Genomic DNA, 13,272 nt, shown 5'->3' with positions numbered 1-13,272 from the left:
TTCACGATGGACTATGCTTTTTTGATCCTACAAGCTGAATTCTAAGAGATCATTATTTCAAATCCCCTTAAAGAGCGCGACTACTACTCTAATTCCTCGTTTCATAGTTTACCACGGAATGTAACTTCCTTACATGGCAGCTGCAGTCATTGAAGTTACACACCTACCCACACAGTTATTTTCTTCAATCTCCAGCAGCTAAACAGAACATGTCCTGATTGCCCTCAGGCTGAGACCCTTCTTTTGGTTTATCTTCTGCAAAAAACACATATGGAAGAGCCACTTCTCTGACAATTGACAAGTATTTGCTATTTTTCTGCCTCAATACTAGCTCTCCAAAGTCAGAGGCAGGGCCTGCACAAGTCCCCCTGAAATAATTCTGATGTACTAATTCATCCAAACAGCAGCTGTGCCAGACAAAAACAGTACTTTGCTCTCTTCCTCCTCCCCTGGGAAAAGCTTTTAAGAGAAGGAATATTTCAAACAGTGCTACCAAAACTTCTCTCATGCAATGAAAACAAGATATTTAAGAAAGCAAATATAACTAGTTAACAGAACACATCTTGAAGTATTCTCAGCAACAGAGTTGCTGTTGCAATCATTTCTCATGATATAGCTCCAGAAATCAGCCAGTATTTCTGACTGGATCTGAATGAAATGGATACATGAACTAAGCTTAACAAGTATCTCAATTACAGAATGCAGGTATGCCCATATTTCCCAGAAAACACAGTGGAGAAGCAGCTTGGTTAAGTGGTGAATTGAGAATGCCTAAACAAATAAAAGATGCAATGCATTAGACTGGGCACACACAATTGTTTTAAATAAAATGTTTATTTTCATACAGATGCTCATAGCTCTTCCCTCTTTCCTAAAAGAAAGGGATAGCATCACAATTCTCAGGAAAAGCAGCTGTCCATAACAGAGAAGCTTTCTTTATTAAGGAACAGAAGTCTTTTTATAGGAGAATAGGGTCTCCCGGCTGCTTAACAGTTTAAGAAAAATAGCCTGTATTAGGAGATAAGAGGTTATATGACATTTTCTCAAGAGCAGTTAAAAATATTCAAAAAAAGACACACAGCTAGTAATACAGGTCCTTCCAAATGTTCTTAATTTTAATTATGAAGTAGTCATAAACTGCTTTCAGTAAAACAAATACGAAAACTGAAATCAGATATGCTTCCAAAATATATTCCATGATAAGAACCAAAATAAACATAACTAACATCATGATACATAAGAAGTCTTCACAGGTATTATGCATTCCCAAACCTATTTCAAGAAATTTGTGTTTCTCATTTTATCATAGGCTAATCAAATGCATATATATATGAATATATAACATAGGAATAATTTTCTTCACATACTACAGCGGTTTTGTACTTCATTCTTTCCTCTAACAGTTAATGAATAAATAATTCGTAGAACTACAAAACACATTTGCATTCCTACTTATCAGTAAAACAACTCCAAATGTGATAGCATCAGTTTTTCACAAGAAATATGTGGAAAAAACATACTGATCCTTTCTTTAATTCAAAACGGAGATCAGTTTTGCACTTTTACAAAGGCATGGATATTATGGAACATCTGCTGAGAAGCCTCTTTAACAGCTCTTCATCCACCCATTTTTCCTGATCTTGGTTTCTCTCCATATCTTTTAATTTCTTAAATTAACTTGTAAGAGAAACTTTCCTTCAAACCAGTCCAGTGTTACATTGCTTTCTCTAATTCATTATGTTCAAATACATTTTCTCTCTAAGACTCTGAGTCACCATACAGAAACCACTTCCCATCAGGTTACAGGAAGTAATGAGGAAGAATTTGTTCTTTTACCTTCCCTCTTGGAATGCCCAACACTTTGAAGCTTTTTAGTATACTGCTGAGCCCATCACGGCACCCTTTTTTCCTTCCTTAATAGCCATTTTGCCATAAGCACAACATGGAGGTTCACTATGAGCAGCTGCATTCTCTTGCATTAGTAAAAAAAAAAAAAAAAAAAAAAAAAAAAAAAAAAAATCTGACGTGAGTTTAAAAATACCTTGGGGTGTTTGTTTTTTTTCAGAGTTAAATGCTACGTCATTCCAGTATCTAGGCCAAATAAGTAAATACTACATATTAATAAAGGTATTAAAAATAAAACTGTGTCTGTATGACCTTCATTATTTCCAATATATGTGTTTGTTGGAACAGACAGAAAAACAGGTAGAGAACAAGAAGAAAACATCATGTCTCAGGTTTTTCAGCCTTCTTGCTACCACAGTGCAAGCCACTTTCAACAACAGAAATATGGAAACTTCATATTGTGGTATTCTTCCACAACTTAAAAGACAGGAAAATATCAAGTGAGTAAATAAATAAAAAACACTAACAGCACATCACTCCTCGAAGAAATCACATTATAGGAACAGATAAACTTTTTTCACTTTAAGTAAGGGCTGCCATATACATACTTGTCACTGTTGGCCAGCTGCTTGAACTCCTTCACTGTCATTGGCTTTTTCTGAATGTTATACTGTGTGAAGAGCCCTGACTGGCCAGTGACCATCTGCTGAATTGGAGCAGGAATTACCAAATCTTCAATATCATCATAATGTTTTCTTGGCTTCCACTCTTTTGGTGGGATGACCTAAAAATTCAAAAAAAAAAAACATGAATGTCAACAGTTGCCATACCAATTCAAAACATTCTGGAAAATCCAAAGCAATGGTCAAATATGCCTACATGATGAACTTACTGCTTACCGACGCTTCACATAACTAAGTTACCATGTAAATGCTCCTAGATGATACAAAAAGCAATTCAAAATAGCCATAGCATGACCTTCCTTTCCTCAGTTCACAAGCACCAACTCACTAATCCACAGCAACTTAATCGTGAAGCTGTGCAGACATACACATACATAACTTTAACAGACAGAAAGCCTTATAATACACAAGGATTGCATGCTCTGATACAAAATTGTTATCCTCAGTATAAAAAAATAGATTCATACACACTTAACAGTCCTTTGCCCAAAAGTTGTTTGGTGTATACAGTATGAATAATTTCATTTTTTTACTGAAAAATTTTTAAAATTCCAGCTATTTCAGATAACTGTTGTCTGTGTAACTCACATAAAACTGCAGGGTACAACTCTATTACAGTAGGAGTTTGGACTCATTAAGATATACTGGTTTTATATTAACATAATTTAAAGCTCATAATTAAATATTAAAGCTATGTGCAGATTAACCAATTGTAAAGTTAACACTTATTTTAGATATCAGAGAGCTGTCCAAAGTCTACAAAAACTCCTCAGTAGCTATTAGTGTTACAATTAGAGCCATTAGAAATTTCAAAGGAGCCTGTAGTCACAGAAGTGCTCTTTAACAGCCTGTGTAATTTTTAATGTTCTGTTTAAGTATAATCTGAAAACAAAACAAAACAAAAAAATCTCTAAATTTGAAATAACAAGTTTTAAAACAAATCGGGAGGGGCTTTTTTTTTGTTTACTTTTTTTTTTTTGTTTGTGACTTTTTTAATTTTACTTGCCAAAAAGGCTGAATGATGTATACTTTGCTCCCCTTGTCATTAGAGACTGTAATGGCATCACAAAAAGTAAAAACACTAAAAAAAAAAATAAAAATAATAAAAAAATCACCTAGATTCTGAGATCATTTGCTACCTTTTGAAAACAAACAGAAGTGTGCAGATTATAAGACACATGTACTCAACAGTCTATCCCTCAAAAAAATCTTGTCAACACCAATATGCACTAGTAGCAAGTACATACTAAAGTAGATACACCAAGCTAAAGAAGAATTATCAGGTAGTAATGTACTTCCATACCTAACATTTTTACTTTAAATAAACTTTTTCTTTATCCAGTTTTCACATGGATGGAAATCCTTGTTTTCCTTCTCAACTACCATGTGACTTTACCTGTACAGAGACTCAAGAGCTTGTTTCAGTTTTTTTGGCTTTTAGAGAAAAAGTAAGGGTGTCATCTTGTGATTTCTACTTATTTCTTTCACACAAATCTTAAGTTATACTCCCATCAGCAAAATACAGAATGTTAGTTTGGAAGCAAAGTACTCATGCATTCAGAATATATGCATATAAATCAAATATGTGCACAGAGATTTCCATTTTCATGATTATTAAGCATGAACTTGTACGTTTGGCTCAACTAGATGAATACTGAAAAGCAAAATTTGAATCATCTTATTTAATTCAAGGTCAGTGTGTTTTAAGAAATAAAAATATTTTTGTGAATACTGGTTCAAAATATCCACTTTCAGCTGGAATACATTTATTACTGTTGTAGTTAGAGTAGTCATTAGAAAAGTGAATTGTGTGAGCACTGATATGCTAAACAACATTTTAAATGAAAATAGAGTTGCCAACACAAAGAGTTTACATTTTCTAACAAAGGTCAGGGTCAGAAGTAGAAATATTAAAAGCATTGTGTCCAAAATGACACACAGTCACAGTCAGTATCAAGGTTGAAAATAATGACTAAGTCTCTGTATTTTTTTTTTTCACCACTGATCCATCCTAACAAAGCCTCTCCACACTCCTTTTAAAAAGAATACCCTCTTTGAAGTCAGGCAAGTTAGGTTTATGACATGGAGGCAACCTATATCAAAATCATCAACCAATTAGTTCAATACTCAAATATAAAAAGGAAAAACTAAGGCAAGGCTTTCTCAATTTATACACATACATACAGCAAACAGCCTAGGCATAATAACACTACCTTGCGTTACTCGATGTGTTAAGTATTCATATTTATATAAGGGATGTCATAGTTACAAAGTACCACTCAGTCTCCTCCATGAAAGCTGCACATTTGTAGAAATTAGATTATTTCGGAGTGCTACTAATGCATAAAATTTATGTTAAATCCTCTTTCATATATTGGTAATCTGACCTACATTCGATTATGAACAGCACTGGCTACTATGTCCCAGTAGCTAGTTTCATCCAAAATTTTCTTTAAAAGTTTGTTTTGCTCCTGCTAGCCAACACATTTTCAGTGCCATGTTCCAAAATCACATTTCTACTTGCCAATTTGATTGCAAATTCATTTAACTGTTTCACTCTACGTGAATTCAGTTTCAAGCTCCAAAACACTTCTTTCTCCAGAAACAGCAACTAACCTATCAGTGTGCCTTGTTTTTCATTTCTATTGCTTTCATTCCTGACTTTCCTTTTTAAGTTCAAAATCCTCTGTAAAAGTAAGACTAAAATATATTATCTATGCCTAGAATTCATTCCAGACTTCCAAAGACCTAATGAAGATTTTTAGCTGATTTGCTCTAGGGATGTCATGGTGTATCATCTACTCTGGGAATGGCTTTGATATTGTTCCTGCAGTGCCTCAATTGTTTATTTCATGCATAGTAATAGGAACTTTACAGAAGCACAGAATGGCTTGGGTTGGAAGGGACCCTTAAGGATCACCAGTTCCAACCCCCCTGCCATGGGCAGGGATACCTCCCACCAGACCAGGTTGCCCAAAGCCCCATCCAGCCTGGCCTTGAACACCTCCAGGGATGGGGCATCCACACCTTCTCTGGGCAGCCTGTGCCAGTGCCTCACCACCCTATGAGAGAAGAATTTCTTCCAAACATCTTATGTAAATCTACACTCTTTTAGTTTAAAATCATTATCCCTTGCCCTATCAGCACACCCCCTGATAAAGAGTCCCTCCCCAGCTTTCCCCCTTTAAGTACAGAAAAGCCTCCACAAGATCTCCTCAGAGCTTTTTCTTCTCCAGGCTGAACTGGAGAAGCTCACTCAGCCAGAATTCATAGGTCTCTGATAATCTTTGTGGCCCTCCTCTGGACCAGCCCCAACATGTCTACATCACTCTTATGCTGTAGGCCCCAGAGCTAACACAGGGCTTCAGGTGAGGTCTAATAAGAGCCAAGTAGAGGGGGAGAATCACCTCCCTCACCCTGCTGCCTATGCTTCTTTTGAAGTATACAATTGGCTTTCTGAGCTGCAAGTGCACGTTGCTGGCTCATGGTGAGCTTTTAATCCATCAGTACCCCCAAGTCCTTCTCCACACAACTGCTCTCAATCACGCAGCCTGTACCTGTGCTTGGAACTGCATCAACCTAGGTGCAGGACCTTGCACTTGGCCTTGTTGAACCTCCTGAGGTTCGACCGCACAAGCCCACATCTCAAGCCCATCCAGGTCCCTCTGGACAGTGTCCCTTTCCTCCAAGTCAGCCACACCACACAGCTTGGCGTCCTTCGTAACTGTTTCACTAAAATCTTAAAGCCTTTATGTTTTTCCTTTTAAGTTTGTGGCTTATACTGTCCTAGTAGCATGACGATCTTTCTAACACAAAATTCTAACCTGACTTTACACAGTTGCAATCTTGTCTTCTCTCCATGCACACAACAGCAAAAATGCTTTATAGCCCAGCCACCCTACACCACATTCAAATACAACCCACAGACTTCTATTTTCCTTTTGCATACCTGACTTAGCTTTACTAAATATATAATTTTACTCGTTTATCCTTCAGTAGTGCAGTCATTCAGAAACTTGTCATTTGATTCTCTGCTAGTTTCCTCAGCCCCACATACATGGGTTTTGTGGTGTTTTTGTTTGTTTTTTTTTTTTTTTCAGAGCAGTGGATGTCATCTGCCTTGACTTTAGCAAGGCTTTTGATACTGTCCCCCATGACATCCTGATAGCAAAGCTGAGAAAGTGTGGGATAGAGGAGTGGATAGTGAAGCAGGTTAAGAACTGGCTGACTGGCCGAGGTCAGAGGGTGGCGATCAGCGGCGCAGAGTCCGACTGGAGACCTGTGACTAGTGGTGTTCCCCAGGGGTTGGTGCTGGGTCTGGTTTTGTTCAACATCTCCATCAATGACCTTGCTTAGGGAATAGTGTCTGCCCTCAGCAAGCATGCCAATGACACAAAGCTTGGAGGAGTGGCTGACACACCAGAAGGCTGTGCTGCCATTCAGCGAGACCTGGACAGGCCAGAGAGACAGAATCACAGAATCACAGAATTTCTAGGTTGGAAGAGACCTCAAGATCATCGAGTCCAACCTCTAACCTAACACTAACAGTCCCCACTAAACCATATCCCTAAGCTCTACATCTAAACGTCTTTTGAAGACTTCCAGGGATGGTGACTCCACCACTTCCCTGGGCAGCCCGTTCCAGTGCCTAACAACCCTTTCAGTAAAGAAATTCTTCCTAACATCTAACCTAAAACTCCCCTGGCGTAACTTTAGCCCATTCCCCCTCGTCCTGTCACCAGGCACATGGGAGAACAGGCCAACCCCCACCTCGCTACAGCCTCCTTTAATGTACTTATACAGAGCAATAAGGTCACCCCTGAGCCTCCTCTTCTCTAGGCTGAACAAGCCCAGCTCCTTCAGACGCTCCTCATAGGACTTGCTCTCCAGGCCCCTCACCAGCTTCGTCGCCCTTCTTTGGACCCGCTCAAGCACCTCGATGTCCTTCTTGTAGCGAGGGGCCCAAAACTGAACACAGTACTCGAGGTGCGGCCTCACCAGAGCCGAGTACAGGGGGACAATCACCTCCCTAGCCCTGCTGGTCACACTGTTTCTGATACAAGCCAGGATGCCGTTGGCCTTCTTGGCCACCTGAGCACACTGCTGGCTCATATTCAGCCGACTGTCCACCATCACTCCCAGGTCCTTCTCTGCCTGGCAGCTCTCCAACCATTCCTCTCCCAGCCTGTAGCTCTGCTTGGGGTTATTGCGCCCCAGGTGCAGGACCCGGCACTTGGCCTTGAACGGGCAGGAAGAGACGGGCAGGAAGAAACCAAATGAGATTTAATGAGAGCAAGTGTAGAGTCCTGCACCTGGGAAGGAAAACCACATGTATCAGTAAAGGCTGGGGGATGACCTGCTAGAGAGCAGCTCTGAGGAGAAGGACCTGGGGGTCCTGATGGACGACAGGTTGACCATGAGCCAGCACTGTGCCCTCGTAGCCAAGAAGGCCAATGGGATCCTGAGGTGCATTAAAAGGAGTGTGGCCAGCAGGTCAAGGGAGGTGATCCTCCCCCTCTATTCTGCCCTGGTCAGGCCTCACCTGGAGTAGTGTGTCCAGTTCTGGGCTCTTCAGTACAAAAAAGACAGGGATCTCCTGGAAAGAGTCCAGTGGAGGGCCACAAAGATGATATGAGGCCTGGAGCATCTTCCTTATGAAGAAAGGCTGAGAGACCTGGGTCTGTTCAGCCTGGAGAAAAGAAGACTGAGAGGGGATCTCATCAATGTGTATAAATACCTGAGGTGTGGGAGACAGAGGGATTTGGCCAACCTCCTTCCAGTGATTTGCAGGGACAGGACAAGGAATAATGATCACAAGATGGAGCAAAGGAAGTTCCACACTAACATGCAAAAGAATTGCTTTATGGTGAGGGTGACAAAGCACTGGAACAGGCTGCCCAGGGAGGTTGTAGAGTCTCCTTCTCTGGCAGTATTCAAGGACTGTATGGATGCCTACCTGGGCAACCTGCTCTAAGGAATCTGTTTTGGCAGGGGGGTTGGACCCAATGATCTTTCAAGGTCCCTTCCAACCCCTTCAATTCTGTGATTCCCCACTTTCCAAGTCTGTAAGCTTTGACATACCTTCTTCAGAAACACTTACTTCATGCCACCCCAACCAAAGCATACTACATTTTATTTTTCTCCTTATAGTATGTACAAGCTTTACATTCATTTCATCCTCTTTTATATACACATACTCTTCTGCACACAGGTAAGAGGTAGTCTTTTTTCCCCCCATCTTCATATATAACCTGATGTGTTTATTTTATATTGAGTTTAATTTATATTACCTGAGTTTATTTTATATTACCATCGAAAGGGAAGAGATTATTTTATCCCTGTTCTTTTGAAGTCCAACTTCCAGAACTCAGGAAGCATCCCTTCAACTTTTGCAGTATGAATTACTGACTTCCTAAGATTTGTTTTGAAAAATACTTAATTCCTTGGTTTGTTGAGGTTTTATATATAGTATATATGTGTATATATATATGTATGTATATATATATCCTTTAAAAATACAGTGAAAAATCAGAACATATAAAGTGCTAAGACAACTATATAATATGCATCAACTAACTAGCAGGGTAGTAACAGCTTAAAGATGCTTTAACCACTATTTCTAGAGCAAGCAGAGAAAGGTGAAAACAGACCTACATATGTCATGGTTACAAATGCCCTTCCCGCAGTCACAGTAGAACTGAAACATGATAGATTTTTTTTAAAGGTTTTATTACTCTCTTATTATATACATTAGTCCAGGTGTTCTGTAAACCTAGATCCTGTATGCATATAAATAGACAGAAAAGTAATTTATGTGCTCCTGGAAATCATTAGAACCTGTCCTATGGAGAAGAGCTTCCAAATAGTTTTGATCTCTGACAGATGGAATGGGAGGAAAATCCTACCAATCTAGATATATCCATTTCATTCCAAACGATTTTCCCCCCACAGACCAGTTGTACCAGGGCTATATGGAGAAAAGAGAGTACGTATACATTTTCAGTCATACAAGCATAGGGGCATTAAATTTAAAGTAATCCCAAATATACTATGAAACTATCACAAATCCATAAGTACATAGCCAAATACTGCCCTAAACATATGTTCAGTTTTACTGATTTCAGCAGAAACTGTATGACTTTCCAAGAACTATGAGAGTAGTATCAAACTCCGAAAAATCAAATCTTGGATTTATTTTTCAGACTAAGTTAATTTCCAGCTTCTCTTAATTGCACACATGTGAAATTTGAGAGAACAGTCATCTGTAGCCAGGTTTTTCCATGTCTACTATCTGCTAGTGAGATCTAATAATCACCTAATTCAGAAGTGAAGCAAGAATGGCAGTCAAGGTAAAGCTACAAAATAAATAGCTGTAGTTCGGTGATGGCAAAAACAAATGGAAGTTTTGCCCTTGAGAAAGCAGCACATCATCTTGTCAGGAAATAATTTTCAGGTTTCATTTTGTATTTAAGTACCTATGAAAAAACACACCTTGAAAATTTAAGAATTAATATAGTTCAAAAAGCATTAGCTAGATATACAACCTAAAATTTACCACCTACTCTTCATCCTAATCCTGAAACATGTTACAGCTCTGAAGTATTTCATTACTAAAATGTATTCCCCACTCGTTTTCAACTGAGTTACAGGACTCTAATATACAGTCTCGCAGCATTGCACCAGGGTAAATATGAAAGAATAAGTAAAAACCACAGCCTAACCTCTGTTATTTTATTGTCGTAATTGCCATTTCACAGATTCTATTTTGACTAGGCTAGTGTTAAAATTAGGTATGTTATATGCTTGCATCTATTCCACAGCCAACATCTGCACTACTACTCTTTAAAATACTAAGACATCTGCTAGAAATCACTGTTCCATCTAGCATTTAAAAAAACAGTTATGTTCACACATTTATATGCCTAAACTTAAAAGATTACTACTAGTTTGCCTCATTACAGTGTTCCTTTAAGGTGTTTCAACTTCATAATTTTTACAGAAAAGTTAAAAATCTACAAAGCCAAACACATTAAGCACTAAGTGACACTGTAAGTGACAGCATATTTTCTTGATATTTATATCATCTGGCTTTACACCTTCGTTTAATTGCTGGATGACAGACAAGAAACCAAAACAGAGATAAGAAAACAAATGAGAACAATCACTGAAGCCCCAGTCATCATGTCTTCAACCAATGAACTGAAAACATACGATCTTTCCATTATTTCAAAAGACAAATTCATTATCTTTCTTCACTTTTAGTGGCTGAAATTTTGCAACCAAGAGTGCCAAGAAATTCTTTCCTAAGACATCCTAAAGTACAAATGGCTAGTGCACTGGACTTAAGTTTTAGACACCTGGTCAGTCTTAAGTATACAAGCAGCCTCAGAGGAGTGCTTAAAACCTGTACCAAGAAGACACTGAACAGGGTTTCTAGCTGCTTCAGACTTTAACAGGTAAGAACAGAACAAGCACACACAAACACACAAAAAATCATGGAATCATTTAGGTTGGAAAAGATCTCTAAGATCATCAAGTACAACCTTTAACCTAACATCGCCAAATCCACTACTAAACCATGTCACTAAGCACTACATCTGCATGTTTCTTGAAAACCTCCAGGGACGGTGATTCAACCACATCCCTGGGTGGCCTATTCCAGTGCCTCACAACCTTTTCAGTGTAGAACTTTCTCCTAATATCCAACCCAAACCTCCCCTGGCACAGCTCGAGGCCATTTCCCCTTGTCTTACCACTTAGTGCCTGAGAGAAGAGGCTGATCCCCACCTTGCTGTGGTCTCCTTTATGGTAATTGCAGAGTATAAGAAGATCTCCCCTGAGCCTCCTTTTCTCCAAGCTAAACAACCCCAGCTCCCTCAACCACTCCTTGTTAAGATTTGTTCTTTAGACCCTTCACCACCTTCGCTGCTCTTAAGGCATGCTCCAGCACCTCGATGTTTTTCTTGTAGTGAGGGGTCCAAAACTGAACAGAGCTGAGTACAGGAGGACAATCACTTCCCTAGACCTGCTGGCCACACTACTCCTGACAAGCCAGGATGCTGTTGGCCCTCTTGGCCACCTGAGCACACTGCTGGCTCATAGTCAGCCAACTGTCCACCAATTCCCCCAGGTTCCTTTCTGACAGGCAGTTTTCCAGCCACTCTCTCCCCAGCCTGTAGCATTGCATGGGGTTGTTGTGCCCCAAGTAAGGGACCCAGCACTTAGCCTTGTTGAACTTCATACAGTCAGTCTCAGCTCATTAATCCAGCCTATCCAGATCCCTCTGCTGAGCCTTCCTACCCTCATGACAGTGAATAACTGAAGCTCTTCTTATTATGATCAAAGCAATAAGAACATATCTTTGCATAGCCTTTTTAAGGATTATAGTATCATCTTTGATTATGCATTTCATGAAAACTGTCAAAGAGGTAAATATACAGTTTACTTCATTTCCCTTTAAGATGAAATATGAGCTTGGTTTTGTTTCTAAAAGAAGTTTTGTTGTTAATACTACTGCAAGAAAATATTAGTTAACTTGTTGGGCAGACAGAATCTCCTGCCCACATACACATTAATGGGGTAGATCTGTTGAGCAATAGATGTCACTATGATGAATTTGCTGTTAACTTCACTGTTCAAGATGAGAAGTCTGTAATAGCTCATTCCCACACATACAAATAGGTTCCATAGTATGGCTGAACATGTGAAAATTGAGCTCAGGCTTTCCTGTTTTTTCTATCACATTTCTACTCGTTTGTGGAGAGTGGTTTAAAATATCACCTATATGCACCCTACCCTCAGAAGTCAGCAAGAAAATCAACCACAAGTTTTTAAAATTTGCATGGTTCAGTGTCTCAGAGGGTTTGTTTCTTTCCTCTCAATTTTTAAATGTTTTCACTTTGCTCTATTAGTTTAAACCCTGTGATGAAAAGAGCTGTTCCCAGTACTTAAAATAACTAAGCTTGGATTTCCAAACTTGCACTGTGCGCAGTTGGTTTGAAAAGTGACAAAACGGTAAGGTACAAATATGATGTAACATTAAGTAACTGTCTCTGCCAATCACTCTCCACTAGGGAAGGAATACCTGCTCTACGATCCTGGATATACCATTGCTTGAAGGGCAATACAATGGTAGATAGTGCACTTGATGCTGAGTTATTTAGCGCCTTCTTTGCCTCAGCCTCTATTACTCAGGCCAATTGTTCTGTGGGTTCCAAGCCTGCTGAGTGGGAAGACCAAATCAGGTAGCAGAATGAAGCCCTTAAAATTGAAACAGGAATGGTTAACAACCTACTACACAACAACACTACAACCCCACAGGGCTGGATAGGATCTACTCAAAGATGCTGAAGGTGCTAGCAGAACTGCTCACTGAACCACTTTCAATAATTTGCTAACAGTCCTTGCTAAAAAGGGGAAATCACAGCTGACCAGAGGTTTTTGAGTTTGATGCTGGTCTACAGGAAGGGCAGGAAAGAGAGTCTCGCGAATTACAGGCCTGCCACTCTTACCTCGGTGTCACAGGTCATGGAGCAGATCATCTTCAGTGCCACTGCATGGCATATATAGGATAACCAGGTGATCAGACCCAGTCAGCCTTGGTTTACAAAAGGCAGGTCCTGATGGACTATCCTGATCTTCTACGATAACACAACCCATTTAGTGGACAAGGAAAAGACCGTGGATGTTTTTTACCTATACCTTGGCAAAGCATTTGATACTGTTTCCTACAGCTGTCCCTTAG

The 13,272-nt window shown here is 39.5% G+C and overlaps 1 protein-coding gene across 9 annotated transcripts in view; it reads right to left on the bottom strand.

The window, feature by feature from the left end:
* The window catches only part of KDM4C (lysine demethylase 4C), a 275,814-nt gene that overhangs the window by 252,548 nt on the left and 9,994 nt on the right, over nt 1–13,272 (bottom strand). For 8 of the 9 annotated variants that reach the window (XR_011805754.1, XM_038170513.2, XM_038170514.2 and 5 more), the window contains exon 3: nt 2,454–2,629. Coding sequence is in view for 7 of the 9 variants with exons in the window: in XM_038170513.2 (XP_038026441.1) it covers nt 2,454–2,629 (176 nt within the window). In the remaining 2 variants the exon portion in view is untranslated. Of the gene's footprint in view, nt 1–2,453; nt 2,630–13,272 lie in introns of those variants that run through there. The other variant, XM_038170516.2, reaches the window with a different exon arrangement.

This window comes from Anas platyrhynchos, chromosome Z (assembly GCF_047663525.1).
Source record: "Anas platyrhynchos isolate ZD024472 breed Pekin duck chromosome Z, IASCAAS_PekinDuck_T2T, whole genome shotgun sequence".
NCBI classification, from domain to species: Eukaryota; Metazoa; Chordata; class Aves; order Anseriformes; family Anatidae; genus Anas; species Anas platyrhynchos.
Note: the sequence above shows the minus strand (reverse complement) of the source record. Positions and strands in the feature narration are given on the sequence as shown.